This window comes from Gracilinanus agilis, chromosome 1 (assembly GCF_016433145.1).
Source record: "Gracilinanus agilis isolate LMUSP501 chromosome 1, AgileGrace, whole genome shotgun sequence".
Lineage (NCBI taxonomy): Eukaryota > Metazoa > Chordata > Mammalia > Didelphimorphia > Didelphidae > Gracilinanus > Gracilinanus agilis.
In genome coordinates this window covers 227,536,868-227,560,977 of record NC_058130.1, presented here as the reverse complement: position 1 = coordinate 227,560,977, position 24,110 = coordinate 227,536,868, and the positions used below count along the sequence as shown (strand labels likewise).

Sequence of the window (24,110 nt, the reverse complement as noted above, 5' to 3'; positions counted from 1 at the left end):
CTGATGACTAAAATTAAATTAGACTAGCATCAATTAATTTGACCAAACTAGATATAACCCAATCTTTAAACCTTTAGTTCAACTAGCAATACCTAAAGTTAAGCTAAATTGTCATACCAAAAATGATAGGTAGTATATTCCATAAATTACAGTGGAGAAAAGAAATTCCCATATTGTTTTTGCCAGTATCCCCTCTTTTGATACCACCATTCATGAAGAAAAACTTGGCTATCTGAGTTTGAAAATGTCCTTTTTAAAAACTAAGTCTCTGCATTTATAAAACAGTTAGCATTCACATTTTCCAAAGTTAAAAAAGGGCTCAGAAAATATACTTTTTCTCAGCTCTGCTTTTGTAATACGAAAAGGAAGAAAATCCTAGATTTCCTAAAGGTATTAAATTAGGCTTTTTAATATAAATATTTTTCAGTAATTTTATTCCAACTGAAGAGTACACTGAGAAATGCAGGGCACAACTGCAGTCAGAAGACTATCAAAGTTCCCTGGACTCTCTTTTATTTAAAGGTAAGAAATGCTAGTTTATCTGTGCTTCACTGCTATAGAAGTGTATGTAACTATAGAAAAGTACAAATACAAAAAATGCTCTGTCATTAATCTAGGCCCTTTTTGTACTTGTACTTTTCAGGACATATGCCTAAATATTTCATAATGTACCAAAAGGGCTTTGTTGGCAAGGTTGTATATGCCAATGGCCTCCAACACTAATGAGCTATACTCTCAAAGTTCATTTAGAAGTCAGTTGTGAGGCAAAATGGATAGAGTGCCAGACCTAGGGATAGGAGGCCCCGAGTTAAAATCTAGTGTCAGATATTACTTAGCTGTGGCCCTGGGCAAGCCACTTAATCCTGATGGCTTAACCCATGCTGCTCAAGACAGAAGGTAAGACTTTTTTTAGAATTCAGTTATATAAGGTGCAGCTGGGTGTCTCAGTGGATTGAGAGCCAGGCCTAGAGGCAGGAGGTCCTGGGTTCATATCTAGCCTCAGATACTTCCTAGCTGTGTGAATCTAAGGCAGAATGTAAGGGTTTAAAAAAATAAAATAAAATGAGATATATGCATTCCCAAAAAGCATCACAAGAGAAAAATGGAAAGAAGGATAAGAACCAGAATTCAAAGAATTCAAAGTCTGGAGAGTTCGTGGAATAGCATTAAGAGTGGTCTAGGGCTAAGGGGTGAGAGGGAAAAAGAACATTTAAATCAGCATCAGTAGCTTTAATAGATGAGGACGAAGGTGTGTGTGGCTAAATACTGGAGAGAGGAACCAGTAGGATCAAGCAATAGAATGTATGGGGAAGCAGAATTTCCTTTGTACAGATCATTTGAAGGTCCCAGATTTATGTCAAGGATTGTCCCCTTTCCCAGATGTAGCTCTGTTGTCCTTAAAAATGTAATGGACTCTGCCTCTATGAAACTTAGAACCTCATAGGAAACATAGGTTAGCCACATAGCAGTAAAATATTCAGTAGAAAAGTAAAGTTTCTGCTCACATCCAACTATTTTTATGATAAGATTAAAATAATATGAATATTTTAAAACTTTCAGTTGATTTATTAAATTTTTACCTGCCGTGCAAATTTTCAAGACACAACGAATAAATGTAGAATTAAGGCCATTATTATAAGAAAAATCCATTATTATGATCATTTTTAGTTATGCTTCTGAGTTCCTGCCTGAGAATTTTTTTCAGTAAGAGATTAGGTCTAGATCAACAACTCACACCCTATACCAAGATAAATTCAGAATGGGTAAATGACTTAAATATAAAGAAGGAAACTATAAGTAAATTAGGTGAACATAGAATAGTATAACTGTCAGATCTATGGGAAAGGAAAGAATTTAAGACCAAGCAAGAAACAGAGAATATTACAAAATGTAAAATGAATAATTTTGATTATATTAAACTAAAAAGATTTTGTACAAACAAAACCAATGCAACCAAAATTAGAAGGGAAGCAACAAATTGGGAAAAAAATCTTTACAACAAAAACCTCTGACAAAGGTATAATTTCTCAAATTTATAAGGAACTAAATCAATTGTACAAAAAAAATCAAGCCATTCCCCAATTTATAAATGGGCAAGGGACATGAATAGACAGTTTTCAGATAAAGAAATAAAAACTATCTATATTAGTTCTTTATAGATTTTTAAATTATGCTTTAAAATAGTTTAAAGTATATAATCTCTTTTACTGAAAAGTAGCATATCTTCCTAGCCACAATTGAAAAGAAGGGACTTTTTTTTGCAATAGTAGAAATAACACTTTCATTATCTAATAGGGCTTTTTGTTAGAGCGGGAAATTTTACCATTATAGTATTTTTATCTGCTTAATATAGTGGAGAAGGTTCTGGGTTTAGGGGTAGAACTTGTATTTGAAAACTCGCTCTGTGACCCTGGCCAAGTCTTAACTTCTATGTGTTTCTAGTTTCCTCATCTGTAAAATGAGGATAATCATAGGCCCTACCTCCAAGGGTTGTTGTGAGGATCAAATGAGTTAATAAACATAAAGCATTTACTATAATACCTGACTATAGCAAGTGATATAGAAATATTATTATCATTGTTATATAACTAGGTTCACACAAGATATGTTCTGAACAGACTGAAACAGTTGGAGAGGGAAAGGCATCAGAAGGTGGGGGACCAGAAAAATCTTCCTGTAAAAAATGAGACTTCAGCTTGGCTTCTTTGAACCTAAGGAGTGGTTTATTCAAGTAATTACAAAGTGAACCTCCTCATAACTTTTCTTTTTTTTATTTGAAATTTTTTATTTAATTAATTGATTTAGAATATTTTTCTATGGTTACATGATTCATGTTCTTTCCCTCTTCTCCTCCACCCCTCTCCTATAGCCAACGAGCAGTTCCACCCTCATAACTTTTCTGTTTCTGTCAAGAGAATCAACATTCTTCCAGATAATCAGGTTCACAACCTAAGAGTCAGCTGCTAGGTTGCACATTGGATAGAGGCCTGGGCTTTGGAGTTAGAAAGATCAGAGTGCAGATCCTGCCTCTGATACTACTTTTGATACCCTGGACTTAACCTCTCTCAGCCTCAATTTCCTGCAAAATGAGGGAGTTGGACCTGACCTCTAAGGATCTCTTCCAGCTCTAAGTCTATGATCTTTTGATTCACTCTGATCTCACTCTAGTCATTTGCCAAGACTTGTCAGTTCTATTGCCTCATTTCTCCTCTCTATCCTCCCCTCTTTATTCATACTATAACTACCCTAAGTCGAACCTTCATTGCCTGTTGCCTAAGGAAAGTCAATAGCTTTCTTTTCTTTTCTAGTATCAATTCAAAAACAAGCATATCAAGGGCAAGGCAATAGAGATCAAGTGGAATGCCCAAGACCACACATTTAGGAAGTGTTTGAGGCAGATTCAAACCCAGGCCTTCCTGACTCCAGACCTAGCCTTCTATCTACTGTGGTATCTAGCTGCTTCTAATAGCTCTCCCTACCCCCAATTCATTATCCACATAGCTTCCACAGAGATATTTCCAAAGCACAAGTCTGACAATGTCAGTCCTCTGCTAAGGAGGCTTTGACAGCTCCCCATTGCCCTTAGTATAAAATACAAACTTCTCTATTTGAATCTTAAAATCCTTCACATTCTGACTTCACCCTATCTTTCCAGACTGATACGGTATTGTTTCCCCTCCCAAATCCTATGCACCAGCCAAACTGGCCCTTTTTTTTTTAATTTTTATTACACACACACACACACACACACACACACACACACACACACACACACACATCCCATTCCATTGCTTACTTTTTTGCCTTTGACATATTGTCCATCTTGCCTGGAATGTTCCTTCCTCTCCATTATCTCCTCTTGGAGCCCCTAAAGCCTTCCAGTGTTGTTCAGCCTGAATGCCCCATCTCTCCAAAAGCTTTTCTGGATTCCCCTCTAATCAATGCATATTTATTTTGTGAATACCCTGTATGTACTCATCTGTGTGCATGTGATATCCACCAAGTAGAAAGTATGTTCCTTTGTACAAACTGGACCAAGCCAGGAAGGGTAGGTAACATGCTAGATTATAGGGTCAGGACCCAAAAAGATCTTGACAAACTTGAGCACTAGAAGCAGCTCAGCTAGAGAAACTAATAAGATGAGATTCACTAGAGATAAAAGTAAGCCTTGCCCTTGAATGCCCTCTGCCCCCCAAAAAAATCAACCTCATAATTATAAAATGGGAGAACCATACATAGATAGTAGTTGTTCTGAAAAAAGATCTGCAAGTCTGAGTGCAATACAAGCTCAATATAAGTTAGTAGTGTGATGTGGCAGCGAATAGGCTGCAATTAAAAGGGGCAAAGCTTCCAGGAATGGTAGGCAATAATCTCTCTGTATTCTGCCATTGTCAGACTTCATCTGGAATAGTGTGTTCAGTTTAGGAAGTCATGTTAAAGACATTGCCAAGTTGGAGAGTGTCCAGAAGAGAGAGACCAGGATTGTGCAGGACTTTGATTCTGTGCCAAGTCTTAGATGGGATGTGATAGCTATCTTTATGTATCTGAAAGGCTTATTTTGGAAGAAAGATTTTTTTCCTTTTGTTCTCAGAAGCAATAGGTAGGAAGCTACAAAAAGTTAAATTTAGCCTTTTATGTCAGGGAAACTTTCCTAACAGTTAAAACTGTCTAAAAGTGGCAGAGGGAACCCTCAGAAGTATTGGGTTTTCCCTTTCTTGAAGTCTTCAAGGAGAGTTTGAACATTTTGGGAATGTTATGGTGGGAATACTCGGGGTATATGGCCTGGACCAGATGGCCACCAAAGGCCCTTCTAACTCTAATTCTGTGATGTCTTGAGGGGAGGGACTCTCTTTAATCTGTATATCTCTAGTGCCTAAGAGAATACCATTTTGATTACCACAACACTAAATTCTTTTATTATTCCTCTTCATAACCCTTGTTCTAGGCAAACTGACCTGCTATTTATTCCCTGAACCAAGGTCATATCCTAAACTCTATGACTTACAAACACCAACTAGTCTCAGTGATTCCCAAAATGGTTGCCACCACCCCCTGGTGGGTGCTGCAGTGATCCAGCGGGGCGGCGATGGCCACAGGTGCATTTGGGGGGGTGGGGTGAATAACTGTCAGGAGGCGGTGATAGTATATGACGGGGAGGCTAAGTAATATTTTTTCTGGAAAGGAGGCGGTAAGCCAAAAAAGTTTGGGAACCACTGAACTAGTTAGTCCACCTGCCACAAGTCTCTCTCTACTCCAGTCTGTCCTCTATTCAGCTCCCAAAGAGATATTCCTACACTCCCCTTTGACCATGTCACCTTCCATCATGCAATAAACTCCCTTAGTTCCTTATCACCCACAGGCCTTTTATAACCCAAACCTTGCCCATGTTTCCAGTTTTTTTTCACCTTACTCCTTTTTTTTACTTTAATCTTTTTATTGTTAACCAATGAATGTTATCCAAAATAGTAGATGTAATTGTAGCTTAATTGAACAACACAAAATCATGATTCTAAACTCTCACTAAGGGAAAAGAACATAATGTAAATTTATTTTACCAAATACTAATAATATATTCTTAACATGGCTGCATGAGCATGTTCTCCCAATGGTGAGTGAGAAGCTATACTGCTTTGATCATTATGAAAACCCAAATTACCAAATATTCTCTGATCCAGTGTCACAAACCTGCTATTTCATAAACAAGATACTCTATCTCTAAGCTCAGAACATTTTCTCTTGCTGGCCCTCATTCCTGGAATGCTCTCCCTCCTCATTTCTGCCTCTTAGCTTCCGTTAAGGCCCCCTAAAGTCCTGTCTTTTACAAGAAGCCATCTCCAGTTATTGCAGCTGCATCCTACCCTTCATTTTCATTGTTTTCTTGACAAAGAGACTGGAATAGTTTTGCCATTTCCTTCTTTATCTCATTTTATAGTTGAGGAAATGGGAATAAACAGGGTTAAGTGACTTGCTTAGAGTCACACAGCTGGTAAATGTCTGAGGTCAGGACTTGAACTTCCTACTTCCAGGACTCTGCCACTCTATCCACTGCACTACTTAGCTGACCTTAAAACTATTACCAGCTTCTCTTAATTTAGTGCTTCCTCTCTGCTGATTATTTCCTATTTATCCTACACATAGCTTGTTTGTTTTCTTCTTGGTTCTTTGAGGATGGGGGCTGTTTTGTTTTGGTATGTTCAGCAGTAGTGCAGTACCTAGCATATAGTTGATGCTCGATAACTGCTTAATGATAACATGGTCTCTCCTATCTAGAATTAACCAGAGGTTAATACAATCTCCAACTTCCTTCAAAACACACTTGGGTGCTTCCTCCCTCCCTAGGCTATTTCTTTTAGCCATCATTAACTCTGTTCTTCTTGATGTTACTCTGTGTGTTTTTTTTTTTTTTGCATATACTTTGTATTTAGTTAATTATGTACATGTTGTATCATTCCAATAGAAGGTAAGCTTTTTCAGGGTGCTAGAACATTCATTTTGTCTTTGATTAGCCATAGTAGGCACTTAATAAAGTGTTTGTAGAATCAAATTGATATCTGATAATAAAAATTTACAAATGCCTGTATATTTATTTGCAATCCTTTTTGGTATTTTTTATCTTCTTATCTGTTTGTTATATATTTATCCCTCTTAACAGAAGTTAAAACTTTAGTATTAATTTTTAAAATAAATAAATTTTAAAAAATAATTATTTGGGCTAGTTAATGCCAGATAATGCTTTTTTAAAAATAACCTGTTCAAAATGAAATTATAGCATACCTCACTTTAATCATAAAAAGAATTACATTTTCTGGTTTAAGTACAATTTTTGCAATTCTTTCAAATTATAATCAAATATCAAAATGCAGAAGCAAAATAAATTTTGGTTTCTTCTCTCACTAAGTGGTAGGGTGGTTTGGCTTTTGTTAAAAGAAAAATAGCAGTGTGCCAATTTTCCCAAAAGATGGGAAATATTTATTTGTGACTTGACCATCATACCTGCCCCCCCCATCTCTTAATAAGTTAGAAAATTTTCACTTAAGAATATTTTCCATGTTTACTCATCATTTTTATTCTATTTCTTTAAGTTATAACAAACATATTTCAAAAGCTCAAATGTAGCTATTTCCAAATGTTTTGCATAATCTCAGGAAAATATGACTGAAATTTTCATAATAATTTTTAGAGTAAAATGTTTCATGATAGGTAAATAATCAATTCCTCTATTTCCGTGGTGTTTTTCTAAACTTCTCTCTACATTTGTATTATGAATTATTTCTACCCGTTTGTTTTTTAGTGCCACAAACCGAAGAACCTGTAATTCACTATTCAGTTACAGATTTGAAAAAAATGTTTTCTACTGAAGTAGAAAGCCATATGCTTGATTCACTGGAAGAAGAGTGGTGGAAACAAGAGGGGCTGAGCACGATGACAGATACATTGGAACACCATACCCCAGCTCTGTGTCATCACAACCTGCTTCCAACACAAGAGGAGATGTTGTCTATAAAACCACTTCAGCTAAAGTGTAAGTAACTTATCTTGAAACTTATTTCTTGGAGGCAGCTATAGGTGGCTCATGATTGAGAGGCAGGGCCAAAGATAGAGGGTTGTCCTGAGTTCAAATGTGGTCTCAGATATGTGACTCTGGGCAAGTCACTTCACCCCCATTTCCTAGCCCTTACCACTCCTCTGCCTTGGAACCAATACATAGTATCAGTTCTAAGACAAAAGGTAAGGGTTTAAAAAAAAAAAACCTATTTTTTAAAGGGTTAATCTCTTAGCTAGAAATTTATAGTTGCTAAGTCAACACTGGTAGCTAACTAAGGCAAATATACACTGTTGAAAAATATATTAATACTGTACTCTGCATCTTCTATACAATTTTGCCAGAAACAGTTTTATTTAATTTTAATGAAATATTTAAGTCATTCCTAGCTTAAAAAGATGCCTGAACTGACATATTTCCCCCATCTCTTCTGGCATGTCTCTATCCCAAGACAACTTGAGGTAACATTTATAGCTATCTTGAACTAAGAAAAGATCTTAATGTATCAATATATAGTTTAAGATTAACAGTCCAGAATAGTCTCTACTCAGTTCTTTCCTGGACCATTCTCTTCAAGGACTGAAAAGAGTTTTCTCCCTATGATCAATAATTTAATTTAAAATGGAAAAAAGAACACTGTCCTTATGTGGATAATGACTTCAAGTAGATGAGAAACAAGGCTCTTTTCTAGACTGGAGTTAAATTTGGTTATCATCTATTCTTAATTCATTTCCCTGTGAAAGGCTTTAACTTTTGTTCTACCACTTTCCTTAAGAGAATCTTAATATTTTTATGTGAATTTAAAGGAGGCTTTTAACATGCTTTCACAACTGATAGCTCTTTGCCTAAAATTGGAAAAAGACCTACTTCTCTGACTCAGTTTTAGAGATTTCTTTAATTGCTATTTTTCCCAGCTTCAGTGACAGTATTGGTATCAACAAATACTTAATTGCTTGGTGAAATTTATTCCTGTTCATATCAAACTCATCATTATTAATTTAATAAATAAGTATTGAGAGGATAAGAAAGCATTTATTTATAAGCTATTGTGTGAGAAGTTATGGGAGAAATTTTTAAAAAATCACAGTCATTGCCCTAGGTAGCTTATATTTTAACAGAGATGAAAAGATATATACCTAAATAACTATTATAGAAAGTAGGCTATAAAAGTGTGACAAACAAGTATAATAACTAGGAGGATATAGTTTAAATGTACCAATACTATACAAAAATTGAGTATTGTGATGACTAGAAAAAAATCCATTGAACTCAGTTTTTCACAGGTCATCAGTGACTTCTGAGAGAACCATGTCTATAAAATGTTGAGACTAATGAATGAAGAGTCTGAGTAGATTTAGAGAAGTAAAGGCATCAGTGCAGACTACTTTTAAAATAAATTTGATAATGATGGGGAGGACAGAAATGGGACAGAATCCTGAAGTCACTATAATATAATAAGGTAGAATCAGGTCAGAACTAGAGGGTCTCTTCGTTATCCATCTCCTAAACCGTATCACTCATTACCATAATTTACAAATGAAAAGAGTCTGAATGCAGATTGAAGCATATCATTCTCCACTTTATTTCCTCCATTAATTTTTCTCTAGTATAAGCAATCTGGATCTTCTTTCACAACATGATATTCATGGAAATATTTATTGTATGATGACACATGCATAACCTATATTATATTACCTGCCATCTTGGGGAGAGGGAAGTGGTGTGAGAGAGAACATGAATCACAAAATGTCAGAAAATATTTATTAAAAGTTATTGATATTTAATCTGGGAAGAAATAAAGCTAGAAAAAACATAGCTTCTTACATTAGTCTCCCTGCCTCAAGTCTCTCCCCACTCCAGTGCATTCTAAATACAGATCTGATTATACAAATCACCTATTCATCCAACTCTAGTGGCTTCCTATTGCCTCTAGGATGAAAAAGAAACTTTTCTGATTAACTTTTAAAAATAATACCTCTAATCTTAGTATCAGTTTGAAGACAGAAAAGCAATAAGGACTACTTAAGTGGGGTTAAATGACTTGCCCAGGATCACACAGCTAGAAAGTGTCCAAGGCCAGATTTGAACTTAGGTCCTCCTGATTCCAGATCTGACATTCTAACCACTATGCTACTTAGCTGCCCCGATTCACCTTTTTTTTAGTCAGACAAACTTTTTTTTAAACCCTTACCTTCTGGGTTAGAAACAATTCAAAAGTATTGGTTCCAGGGCAGAAGAGTGGTAAGCAATAGGCAACTGGGTTCAAATGACTTGCCCTGGATCACACATTTAGGAAGTGACTAAGGCTATTTTTCTTTTCTTTTTTGTTTTAAGAATAATTTTTTTGTCATTCTCCATCCAGAATCACAGAATCTCAAAGTTTTGGGGAACCTCAGAGGCCATCTAGTTTAATACCTGAATAAGAATCCCTTCTTCAACAGATCTACAAATGGTCATTGTTCAACTCTTATTTGAAAAAACCCAGTTAGAGGGTGACCATTACATCTTAAGGCAGCTCATTTCGCCTTTGAATAACTAATGGTTAAGAAATTTTATTTTTTTCAAGCCTAAACTTGCCTGTTTTCAACTCCATGGTTGAAAAAGTGATGGACTTAGAATAGAGAAGACCTGAATTCAGATCCTGTCTCTGAAACTACATATGTGTATATGACCATGGAGAAATCATTTAACTTCTCTAAGACATGATTTCCTTATCTGTAGGATGAGGATAATAATACTTACCTTATATGTAAAGTGTCTTGTGAACTTTAAGAGACTATATAAGTCCCAATTGTTATCTTACCCTTTATTCCTATTCCTGCTTTGTGGGACAAAGCCAAATAAATCTATTCCCTTATTTGCCTAGAAGCTCTTCACATATGTAAAGACAAATTATTATGTCCAGGCAAGTGCTGGTAAATGTTAAACAACTAGCTTGGGGGGGGGGCATTGTTTTTAAATTTAGTCTGTATTATTAACATTTTAGCCATAATTTTCCTAAGGCCAGCCAGGAAAATAATAATTCAAGTCCTGATTTGTAAAAATTTGCTGGTTTCCAAGGTATAAATGATCACATTAAAAACTTAATCTCTCTTACAAGCTGGCTTCAAACACATTCCTGAACCTAAGACTTTTCTCCTCCTCCAGATTAAACATACCCAAGTCCTTCAATTGATTGTATGTCATGAACTCAAGACCCTTTCAAAAAATCCTGGTTCCCCTACTTAGATGTTCTCCACTTTATCAACGCCCTTTCTAAAATGTGGCACTTACAATTGGACACAATATTCATTGTGTTGTTTGACCAGAGAAGAGTATAGTGGGACTGTCACTTTCCTAATGCTAGGTACTTTGCCTATCTTGCTGCAGGCTAAAATTATATGATCTTTTTTGATTGCCTTATATTGTTGATTTATATTGGGTTTGCAATGCACTAACGCCTACATACCCTCTGATCTCCAGCCACACTACCTTTGGTAACTTTATAAAGGACAAGAGTTACAGAGAATGAGTAGGCAAACATATGTGGGTTGTAATCCACATTGTTATAGATAATGCCCACATTGATGAAATCATAGATCCACTAGAATATTGAAATATTTGACTTTGGATTAATATGAACTTGCAAGCAATGGCTACAGTAGAAAACAGCCCAAATTTATCTATAATGTTATATTTTTATAGTATGTGCCTGTGTAGAACTCAATAAAAGTTAATCGTTTTGACACAGGGCAAATGTCCAGAAATAATATTACTATCATTTTAATAGAGAATAATAAAAATATTTTAAAATAAATTTTAAATTTGAATTGAGTGTTGCCCTAATATTTTGTTACCTTTTTAGATCCTTACAAAGGACAAACATTTTAAGTTATCAAAACTGAAAGTAAAGTTGCCATACATGTTTATAGTTAAACTATACTAGTTAAACTACTATAGTAACTGATGATAATCAAAATATTTAATCAAACGTGTGAAGTGTATAATTGGTCATTTATTTTTATTTTCAGGGTGTCTTGAACAAAACAGTGATACTATTTTTAAACTCAAAATCTCTTCTTGCATGACTCCTAAAAAGATACCTACAAATGATCATTTATCACTTATTCAGAAGAGCCCTTCAAAAAATGAAAAACCTAGAAATGATTATTTATCACTTGTTCAACAAAACTCTTCAAAAAATGTACCACATACATGTTTTCCTGAGAGAAAACCAGAACTAGTTTCTGTAATAGACAAAGAAGAAAAGAAAGAGATTTGTGAATCGCAGGACTACAAGCCATTATGTATTGAACCACACATGTCATCAATAAATCATAATGAATCTTTTGAACCTGCTAGAAAATGTAAAGATAATTTGGATCCATTGAGCAACTTTATCATCCTGAGAAACAAACATATGGCCATGCTATCAGAACCCCAAGTTATTATGGCTGCTGGCCAAAATAAAGGTAAGTTAGTCTTTTAAAGCCTCATGCTAATATTTTTCCTCATTTTAAGATAGTATTTTCGAGAACATAATGAAAGAAACCATTAGTATCATAAAATGGGAAGAAGGTATATATAATTCAGTTAGATTATAGAGTAGGAAAAACTAGAACTTTGTGATAGGAATGAAATATATATTTTCATATCTGGAGATGTAAGTGATAGTGTATACATGAATACAGAAAATTCATATACAGCAACTTTTTTTCATATCATGCACATTTAAAAATTTGTGTTTGTAGCTATTAGCTATACTTACTGTTTACAAAGTGTACAGCCTTATACAACTTTTCCTGTTACATTCATATTCTTCTTGATACATTTGTTGGGTTTTCTACTACTTTTATTTCTTTCACATGTAAAGTTATACAAGTGTAACATCTTCTGTGGGATAGTCCTCCAACTTAGTGCTCATACTCATAGGAGGGGACCCTCGAGTTTTGCTACTATTACAGATTCTGAAAGTAATCCTATGTATCTACACTCCTAATACTTCTTATTTACATTTATGTACTTCCTGTTAACAATGAGGATGTAGACACAATTAGCGATTGTCATAGGCATTTACCAAGATGGCATAGTTGAACAGAAGATACTAAACATCCCCCTGCAGCCCGCCAAAACCTGGAACACACTCCTCAACTAATGCACGCAGGGGAAATGGACACTATCTAAGGAACAAATGTGGCCAAAGCAACTCAATACTGTGGAATAGGCAGGATGGTATAGAGCAGTGGCTCCTGCGGGCCCCTGAAATGTTCTATCCAGCCCCGTGACATTATTCCTAATCTGATGAATACAATGAGTAGGATATAATGCAATGAAACTTCAAAAGAGTTGCCTTAGAAACAGACTGACAGATGAGCATTTCCTTTCCTTTGGCCCCCTCTTTAAAAAGTTGGCCCATCACTGGTATAGAGGAAAGAGCACTGACTCTGGAGTCAAAGGACTCCAAATCCAACCTTTGACATTATTTGTGTGACCTCAGGTGAGTCATTTAACACCACTGACCTCAGTTTCCTCAGAGACCTCTAAGGTCTTTTCTAGCTATAGTTCTATGATCTTATAACTCATACTGGTATTGTAGTGCCAGTAAGCCCTTTCTCCCCTAGTGGACTCCTCACAAAGCTCCCCCTAGACACGGCATCTCCATTGGGTTTGTTACTTAGCTGGGCTCACATAGTCTGATCCTTTCCATGACTCTAGTCTAAGTTGCTTGGGCTATTTCTTTTTTGATGTCATAGCTAAGTTCTCTTTTCTACTGCCAGGGGTACCTCTCCTTAAAGCTGCCCCTTGCCTCAAGTAATTGCTTCTCTCTGTCCATATCTGTCTAGAGTGTGTCTACTTCCTCATTTGTTCTCCACCTCTTTCAAACTGACTCTTTAGCTGTTAGAAGAAGCATCTCCTTATGGGACAGAAGCTGCCCTGCCACATACCATGCCTAATGGAATAGTGGAAAGATAAAATCCACTCTTGCCTCACTACAAGGATCTCTTCTTGTTTGCCCAGTGACTCATTATTTCCTATATAATTCAATTAGAGAAGCATATTCACACTTCATAAAGGATGACCCATTGTTGAAACCTATTTAACACATTAATACCCATTACTAGAATATTTTAAATTATATAATTTAATGAATTGATGAATATGGAATCTTTTCCTACCCAATCATCTGGGATTACCCCCATTTCACTTTATATATTTGCCTTATATATTTTGCCTTATTTTTCATATATTCTGCCTTATATTTTTCTCCTCTAATGCATACTAGATATTGCTATTAGCTCTAATTATATAGGGGAAACTCCTAAAAAATCTTCACTGGAATTCTGTTGCCTAAAAAATGAAGTTCAAACTTTCTACCTTTGCAATGTTTGACTTTTCATTAACCCATTTGGAGCTTTCTTGGCAAAGATAACTGGAGTGGTTTGCCATTTCCTTCTCCAACTCATTTTAGAGATGAGGCAACTGAGGCAAACAGGGTTAAGTGACTTGACGAAGGTCACATAGCTAATAAGTGTCATCTAGATTTGAACCCACGTCTTCCTCACTCCAGGTCTGACACTCTATCCACTGTCACCTAGTTGCCCACTTTATCTCTTAGCAGTCTTTTCTCTTACTATCCCTTATCCCATAATGTTGTTGTAATGATCAAATGAAATTATATATATAAAGTACTTTTTGAACTTTGAATTCCTATATTTAAAGCTAGTTATTATTAACTATTAAACAGCTATGCTTTGGACACACCCTATAGGCATCCCTGCCTCCTTGCTTTGGCTCACAATATCTTGCATATAACAGGTACTTAATAGATGCTGGATTGTGGCTGCCAGCATTGGTTCACTACTGATAAATAAGATGTATTCTAAAGTAAATTATTAATCATCGTTTTATATTATGTTGCAACTTTACTTACTCAATTTGGAATATATTTGTTGAATGCCCAAGAATAATAATGCCATAGTGGTATTCGTGAGTAAAAAAAAGTAAATATTACCCAAGGATTGGCAGATTATTTCTGCCTTACATTTTGGCAGTGATTGGCAGATATTTCTGGCAATATATAGGAGGTTGCTAAACCTAGTTTTAATAAAGCACAAATGAATATAGAAATGCCAGCATCAAGTTAACAAAGTGTTGGTAGTTTACTGACAGTAAAATATCTCAGTCACTAATGGTTTATAGAAAGTGCTAAGTTTTAAGCCCGTTATTTTTTTTAATCCTCATCTTCCGTCTTAGAATCAATACTATCTATTGGTTCCAAGGCAGAAGAGTGGTAAGAGCTAGGCAATGAGAGTTCACTGACTTGCCCAAGATCACAGCCAGAAAGTATCTGAGGCCAGATTTGAACCTAGGACCTCCTGTCTCTAGGCCTGGCTCTCCATCCACTGAGCCACCTAACTGTCCCCTTTAGCTCATTAATGCATAATAAATTGAGAATTTTTTTAAACTATTATAATTATGCTTTATTATTAACAATCAGTCAACAAGCATTTATTAAACACCTCAAAAGGGAGAGTGGTCACTGTCCTCAAGGCATAAATAGTCCAACCAGGGCATAAAGCATGTACATATACATGGAGAGATACAAGATGATTTGGTGGTAAAGCTGGTTGCACGTGGACAATCAGGAAAGCCTCATGCAGAAAGTGATGCTTCAGCTAAGTCTTGAAGAAGCTAAGGATTCTCTGAGACAGAGATTAGGAAGGACTGAATTGGAGACATTGAGGACAGCCTGTGCAAAGGCACAGACATAGGAGTACTTTGTGTGAGGAACAGCAAAATCACTTTGGCTGAGCCAAATCATTTAAGGCCAGAAACACAGGTTGCATCAAGGTCATCAAGGAGTTTTAAATGGCAAACACAAGGATATGTATGTAGGTATGTATATGTAGATATATAGGTTTGTATGCATGTATGTACGTAGACACAATAGCTATATAAATCAATACTCCCAAAGAGGAAAATTACTTTCTAAACTTATTAAAGTAGAACATTGCCACTGAGAGATTGCCATCTACTGATCATAAGAGGAATTGTGCATAAAGGATTTATTAAAAAATTTAGATCTTGCCTATTTTCCTATAGGTTGCTGAAGGTTGTCACTGGGACAATGATTTTTATGGAGAATGCTAACTATACACCATAAATAAACTTATAAAATTTATTTTTGAGGATATACATATGTAAAACTAAATTATTCATTACAAGAGAAGTTGCATAGTTCTATTTTAAGTTAATTAATTCATTTCTATTTAATATATTTTAAAAATAATAAATACCACCAAAAATAATACTTTAATCAGAAATGGTTGCATTTCAATTCTGCCAAAAATGAGTCATAAGTCACCTAAATATCAGGGCCATATTATGGTAAGATAATGTGTCATTTCTTTTTAATTCCCCCTCATGGTACCTAGCATAGCTAGAAGCATTGGAGATAAAATATAGATCACAGATCTAAAAGAAGCATTATAGGCCACCTAATCCAACCTGCTTCCTTGAGATGGCTCAAAAGAGTTTAAATGGCTTGTCTGACATCATATAAATATTAAATATCAGAGACAGGATTGGAACCCAACTCCTCAGGTTCTATAATCATAGCTCTTCCCACTGTATAATGCTGCCTCCCTATTTCAGAAATAAAATGGATCTTAGAAATCATCTAGTTCAATCTCCCATTATAAAGTTAAAGAATCTAAGACTCACAGAGATACTTGCTTGATATCCCACAGCTAGTTATCTCCACAACTAAAGCTAAAAGTCAGATATCCTGGTTCCCAAGGCACCACATTTTTTAAAACCCTTACTTTCTGTCTTAGAATCAACGCTGAGAATCAGTTCTAAGACAAAAGAGCAGTAAGGGCTAGGCAATTGGGGTTAAGTGACATGTCCAGGGTCACATAGCTAGTAAGTATCTAAGACCTAATTTGAAGCCAGGACCTCCTGGCTCCAGACCTGGTGCTGTGTCCACTATGCTAACTAGCTGCCCCCTTTTCCACTACATTTTACTTTTATACTTTAGTGTATCTGTGATCTCTTGAGTTTAGTCACTTCCTTCATTAAGGCACAACACTAGTATCCATCATCCATGTCCTTTCATCCTCTATGAGGTTTGCCCATGTCTTCCCATTAATCTCTTACAAAAGTCTCAATAGTCAAAAAGCATTTCTTAGGCGCCTACTGCTTAGGTATTGTGCTAAGCTAAGAAATGCAAAAGATAGTCCTTGCCCTCAAGGAGCTCATAATGGGAGGAGGGGAACACAACACATAGAAGAAGCTGAAAAGTTGCATGGAATGGGGCAGGAGGGAGGGGAGGCACTTGATATGGAAATCTGATAAAGTTTTACTGCAGACCAGTTGGGAAATGATGAGGTGACTATCCTGGGTCCTCTTTAAATCAAGGATCTGGAAGGAGCTCTCCACCATCTACCTTTTTCCCATCAAAGGGAAGGGCATCCGGGGAGGGATAAATTTCAGGATTCATGTCATCTTGCAGCATAATTTTCTAGAATTCATAAGTAAAGCTAGGAGAGCAGATGATGTTGGGAGCCTTCTTCCAGATCTCTTAATATTGCATGGATACCAGTGCAGCATTCAAACTGTACATCAGTCATTCCACACTTTCACTACATTACTGGCCTGCATTCTTCTCTAGCCATAGATTTCTCTGACGACATTCTTTAACTACTTTTCCTGTGTAATTATTGTTCATTAAATAACATTATAGTCTACTTATACCTACCAGGCACCTCTCCCTTTTGCACTGGGTAAACCACAACTTTCTTTGGAGCCTATTCCATGAAAATCATCCCTAGAAGAATTGTTTCAGGAAAAAGATTGAATACACTAAAAATGCCACACAGTTCCTAAATGCAACCTCGCCTGCTCCTTTCTTCAAAGCTCTTCAATTCTGAATCCAATTCTTTGTTTATCCACAATGTATTCAAGATATATCACTTGGAGCAGCTTGGTAGCATAGTGGTGGGAGCACCAGGTCTAGAGTCAGAAACACCTGGGTTTAAATATGGCCTAAGACACTTCTTAGTTGCATGGCTGAGCAAGTGACTTCAATTGCCTAGCACTTACCACTCTTCTGTCTTTGAATCAGTACTTAGCACTAAATTCTAAGATAAGGTAAGTGTTTAAAAAAAAAAAAAGATATCACTAATAGACCAGCTCTATGAATTGTCTATTCAACTTCATATAATTGTCTGAACAGTGCATAAGTATTCATACTTGAATTTTTTTCCTGTGTGGATAGGCTGAATATTTTTTATTAATTATGGATCTCTTATGTGGGAGATTTGGGAATATCCAGGGCTCGTGGCATTCAGTATAATAGCAGCTTAGTTGTGCAGCAGATAGAATTCTAGGCTAGATATCGGGAATACCTGAGTTCAGATCCAGACCCAGACACTTGCCAGCTTATAATCTTGGACAAGCCATTTAACCACTGTTTATCTCAGTTTTCCTTAACTAGAAAATGAAGATAATAGAACCTACCTCTCAGGGTTGCTGTAAGATTCAAATGAGATAATACACATAGAAATTGCTATAGAAAATGCTAGCAATGATGTCATTTACAAACAACTGTATCTGGAGGACCTCACCATCAATTGATTCTCTGCACTGTATATCTTCCATCACAGTAAGGTATACCTTTGGCAATTATACATCTCTATTTTGTTCCTTTCTTGATACTAATAATCAGAACGCCAGATGTGGAAGGATATAATGCCTACTCTGGATTTATCTCTGGCATATTTACAACCTGGAGGACTAGGGCCATAGCAATCAAACCAGTTTTCATTGGTTAGCAGTATGCTATAAGCAGGTCTTCTGAGTTGATATTCTATAATGGACCACATATTCACCATATTGCAATTTACTGAAAGATTCAAAGAATACAGTGTTCTATTTTGCATATTTTTATTATGAAAAAAAGTATTTCAGTAGAGTAAAATGTTACCTTAAAGATTTTCTTCCAATAAAATGTCTTATATCCATACATCAAAATCCTATTGTCTTTGAAAGATAACAATGTAAATAACCTTGTTTAATAATCAGAAAAATCAAGCAAAAAATAAATTACAGGAAGATATATATATATATATATANACTCTTTCTTATAATGGCAGGTAACACATTGTAGGTTGTACATGTGTGTCATACAATATATATTTCCATGTTTATCATGTTGAGAAAGAAGATGCCTGTTACATATACCAGAGAACAAATTATGGAGGAAATAAAGTGAAGAATGACATACTTCAATCTGAATTCTGTCAGTAGTCAATTCCTTACAGGGTGGTGGATATCCTTTTTCATCTTGAGTCCCTTCAAGTGGTCCTCAATCTTTGTATTGCTGATAATAGTTGTTGATCACAGCTGATCATCCTACATTATTATTGTAACTGTATATGATGTTCTGATTCTGCTTGCTTCATTTTACATCAGTTCTTATAAGTCCTTTGAAGGTTTTTCGTGATTGTCTCCTCCATCTTTCCTTAAGGCACAATGATATTCCATTACAACCATATACCATAACTTGTTCAACGATTCCTCAATATATATATATATATATAGGGGCAGCTGAGTGGCTCAGTGGATTGAGAGCCAGGCCTAGAGACTGGAGGTCCTAGGTTCAAGTCCGGCCTCGGACACTTCCAGCTGTGTGACCTTGGGCAAGTCACTTGACCCCTACTGCCCACCCTTACCACTCCTGGGCCAAGGACGGTCCCTAGCCCGGATGAAAAAAGGAGGAGGGTTGGGCGTGGGGCTAGCAACCCCACCCTGTAAAAACTACATCTGCTAAAGAAACTGCAACCTAAAGTAGGGGCAGCTGGGCTAGCTCAGTGGATTGAGAGCCAGGCCTAGAGACGAAAGGTCGGTCCTAGGTTCAAGTCCGGGCTCAGACACTTCCCAGCTGGGAGACCCTGAGCGACTGTGTGTCCCATTGCCTACTGGTTGTGGCCCTATGCTCCTAGAATGGAGTCCCAGGATAAAAATATATATATATATATATATATATGTATATATATTTACATATACATATACTCATCAAAGATATTTGTCATTGTAACAGAGGACATCCAGAGCAAAATCCAAGATGTAGAGCGATTTCCAAGTGCATGTTAAGATGCTCCAGATGCTTCCATTTATAGGGAACGTTGTGTTAGTTGCATCAATCCCTGAAACATTACTTGGCTTCTTGGAAGAGATCCATAGCTATTCCAAAGAATTTGACCTGACCATCCACACAATAAATACCCCATGAAATGATAGTTCTTATTGCCTTTGGACACATGATAAAATTAAGTGCTTTGCTTTTCCAGGGAAAACCTGTGAACTATCTTTCTGTTTAGCTCTAACTTCGTTTTGTCCTCTGTTTTATTTGTAATAAGAAAATCAATGTGATTCACTTCCTCTGGTAATATATCCAAACACTGGACAAAGAGCTCATATTTAGAGCTATGTATGTAGTCTAAGACATGTGTGATTCCAAGCATCCTCTGCCCCCTTTTCAATTGTCACTTTCACCATTACTATGGAAGCAAATAGCAACTACTCAGGTTGAAAACTATTTAATCTTTTTCTTTGTTTCATGGGTTGCCATGAAGGGCAACTAGATGGTATATTGTCTAGAGCAATGGGCTTGGAATCAGGAAGACCTGAGTTCAAATCCAACCATAGACACTTACTAGCTATATGAGCCAAGGTCAAACACCCTCTGTTTGCCTCAATTTCCTTATTTTTAAAAAAGGGATAATAGGACCTAACTCCCAGGATTGTTTAGTGTATGAAATATGAGATAATATTTGTAAAGCAATTAGTATAGTGCCTGGTACATATTGGATGTTTCATAAATGCTTATTCCCTCCCCATCTCCTTGAGCAAAGAATTCTTCACTAATTATCCAACCTGCTAGTGATGAACCTCTCCATACTTAGCTAGACTAGATACTAGAAAGCAAACACAATCACAGAGGCTGTTACTGTTAATCTTATAGAAGCATTTACAGTATGACAGAAACTGCTAGAGCTTGAGTTTTGCTGGCCTAACTCTTAAGAACTGGACAGCCTTACTCCATAATAAAACATCTTGAGTTTCACTTCATTATTGCTCAAGAAATACTTGTTAAACCCAGTGGAATTGCTTGTTGGCTTGGGGGGGGGGGGAAGGGAGGTAAGAGGGATGGGAAACAAAATAAATCATATTATCATTGAAAAAATATTTTTAAGAAATAAAATAAAATTTTAAATAAAAAAAGAAATTACTTGTTGAGTTGGACTTAATGTTCATGAATTGTTAATGACCTTGGATAGATTGTGATCTTTTTGATAAAAAATTATTAAGTCATTCAAATACAATGTGTTTTTCCCTGAACAATACGTGAATTTCCTATGTTTTAGAATCCAAATTGCAAAGTGAAGAAGAATATAATCTTACTCTAGAAGAAGAGAGTCCTGCTGTTTGTAGAGAGCCATCCCCTGAGAAAAATCAGGAAAAGGAGATGAATAATGTCATTGAAATTCAAGCAACTGGTATCTGATAAATGTTAAAGTTTTATTGAACTTTAAAGTACTTTACTAGGACAACTGAGACAACTTTTATTTATCTAGTCTTCCACTTTCTTCCATTTCTTCCAGCTCTACTTAGTTAAAATCCCTTTCCTCTATTCACTATATATTGTCTTCAAGCTCTCTCCAAGTTGTGATTTATGCCTGAAACATCTTCCATATCCCTATCTCACCAACTCCTCTCTTTTCATTTAAACAGATCCTTGTATCTGTCAGAGAAAAGAAAACCATTTGTTTCCTCTGCTAATTTTGAAAATAAAATTTCCATGACTGGTCTGTCTTATATTTCACCCCTGATTTGGTTCAAAAAAACTTATAATTGGTTCACATATCAAATTAAGATTATTATTCTGTTGTCCATGTCAGTGCATATATTTTAGATTTCAAATATGTAGGAAAGGGCAGGTAATAGAGCTTTTTAATCAACTTCGTGCAGGTGCCTAACAGAGCTATGTTAGATTATTAGTAAATTTATTAGAATTAGATTATTAGTAAATGCTTTTTAAGAATATAATTGCTGTCTTGAAAATATGGCTATAATTAATTATTGGTTGTAGCCTTTTTTCTTTCATAATTCTGAGTTACTGAAGAAAATCTACTCATAAAAGAAGTTTTTTAAGAGCCCTCATGTCTAACTATACCTAGCCCTTACCACTCTTCTGCCTTGGAACTGATATACAATATCAATTTTAAGAGAGAAGATAAGGGTTGAAAAAAAAGTCCCCATAGTAGTCCTTTACATAGAGAAAATTCAAGCACAAGAATATTGATAGCATCATGGGTTTCTTGAAAAGTAAAAGTCTTTTGATTAATCAACAAGAGAATAGCATCTAAACAGCGAGTATCAACCCTGACTTTGCCACTTTTGTTTTTGCCAGATAGTCAGTGCCAGGCATACAGTCTCTTAGAAGCAGTAGCTACTCCTTTATTAAAAGAACTTGCCGACCATGCTTGCCTCCTTGCATCAAACTGGAAATTTGCTACTCTTGGCTTTGACCAAACTAGATTTTTCTTAAAGCAGCAAGAAAAAGTAATAAATGATATTTTTCTTCAAGGTGAGTGAAAGCATAAGCTTTATTCCTTTAAATATACAGATATATGTTTATATGTCCTACATACATACATATGCACACACACATATATATGGTTACTTTATCAGTAAAGATCTTAAACCCTCAATGTTCCATAAATTTCCATAGCTAAAACATTCACTAACTGGTAGCCAAGCTTCTAGGCTTCTTAATCCTGAATTACTACAAAAAATCTATTCTTAAAAGAAGTCTTAAAAGAGCCCTGACACCTAGCTGTGTGACCCTGGGCAAGTCACTTAAGTAAAGGTTTTTTAAGAGCCTTCATTGTCCCTTGCACAGAGAAAATTAAGGTTTCAAGCCCAAGAAGAATATTGATAGCATCATGGGTTTCTTGATTCTCAGAGAGCAGACCTGCCGTTTACTGTTGGGCTCATACAAAGAGCCTTTGCAGCTTGGTAAAATATGTACTAGAAAGTACTGAATGTGGAGACAGAGAAACTGTATTTTAATCCCATTCTCCTGCCATTTACTTACCTATGTGATGCGGGGCCTCAATAACCATTTCTGTAAGATAAGAGTATTAGACTGGATGACTTTATAGCTCTCTTCTAAAGCCAAATCAATGCTCCTTTGATCTTATATATAATAGTTATAAAGTGTGTTAAGGTATATGTATGTGCATGAGCATGTGTGCTTTATCAACTATGTATCAAGTTTAAAAATTTTTGAAAAGTGTTGCAAATATTACCTATAATTGCTCATAAAGACAATCCTGATTAAACCTAACAGTACTAGATCATTAGTATCTACCACGTAAAACCACTAAAATCCTAACTTTGTTTCTTTTTTCTTTTGACCAAGGAGAATAACTTTTGAACTGGAGAGGGTTAAAGAAAAATGACTAAAAGGGAACTAAAACAAGGCAGTAGCAAGAGAATGGTTTGATTTAGACACACTCAAATAAGGAGGTCCAAACTGATTACTTTTTACCTTGCTGAAAGAATTGGTGGGTGTGGTTGCAGAGCTACTATTGTTGCTATTAGCTTGCAGTCATCAGGCATTAGGAGAAAGGCTATAATACCAGAGATACAAAAATGTCTTGATTTTCAAGAAAGACAATAGAAGCTGTAGACCTAGCTAGTGAGCTTGATGGCAGTGTCTGGGAAAATTCTAGAATGTATTATTAAAGAAATGGTTAGTGACTCTTTAGAAGAATAAACAGTAATCAAAAAAAAAATTTTTTTTCCTAATCATACTTCTCCCATTTTGAACACATCAAAACAATTGGGGCATAAGCCCTACTACTTCCAAGGGTCCTTTCTCCCCTTCCACCTTGCTCCAGGTCATTCCAGAACTCACAGAGGATAGCTCAGCAGCTATCTTGAGTCCCTTGAGTCTTTGCCTTCCTCCTTCAACCTCTTTCCCCTGCCACAGTAATTCAAAAACCATCTAGTAGCTTGAGTATACACAGCTTAGATGAAATTGGAATCACCAAATTTATTCCTTCTGGTGAAATAGAGAAACATCTACCCTGCCACTTCATCCTAAATTCCTCTGGGCTTTACCAATCTGATAAATATGAGGTGTAGAACCTTTGAGATGTTTTAATTTGCAGTTCTTTAATTATTAGTGATTCAGAACTTTTTTCTACATAGGTATAGGTAGCTTGGATTTCTTCCCTTGAGAATTGCCTTTAATATCCTTTGTTCACTTGTTAGTTGAGAGATGGCTCTTATTCTTATAAATTTGCATCAGTTGCTTTATATATCTTGGACATGAAACCTGTAAAGAGAAATTTGCTACAAAGACTTTTTTCCCAGTTAACTTTCTTTTCTAATCTAAGTTGTGTTCATTTTGTTTATGCAAAATCTTTTATAATTATATGTAATCAAAATTGTCCACTTTAACTTTTGTGATCTTCTCTATCCTTTATTTGGTCATGAATCCTTCCCCTCTCCA

At 35.8% G+C, this 24,110-nt stretch overlaps 1 protein-coding gene across 1 annotated transcript in view; it reads left to right on the top strand.

The window, feature by feature from the left end:
- SHOC1 (shortage in chiasmata 1) overlaps positions 1-24,110 on the top strand; it is a 153,083-nt gene that overhangs the window by 53,777 nt on the left and 75,196 nt on the right. The window contains exons 6-9 of the mRNA XM_044679135.1: positions 7,292-7,526; positions 11,885-11,994; positions 20,953-21,084; positions 21,999-22,175. Coding sequence (XP_044535070.1) covers positions 7,292-7,526; positions 11,885-11,994; positions 20,953-21,084; positions 21,999-22,175 — 654 coding nt within the window. The remainder of the gene's footprint in view (positions 1-7,291; positions 7,527-11,884; positions 11,995-20,952; positions 21,085-21,998; positions 22,176-24,110) is intronic.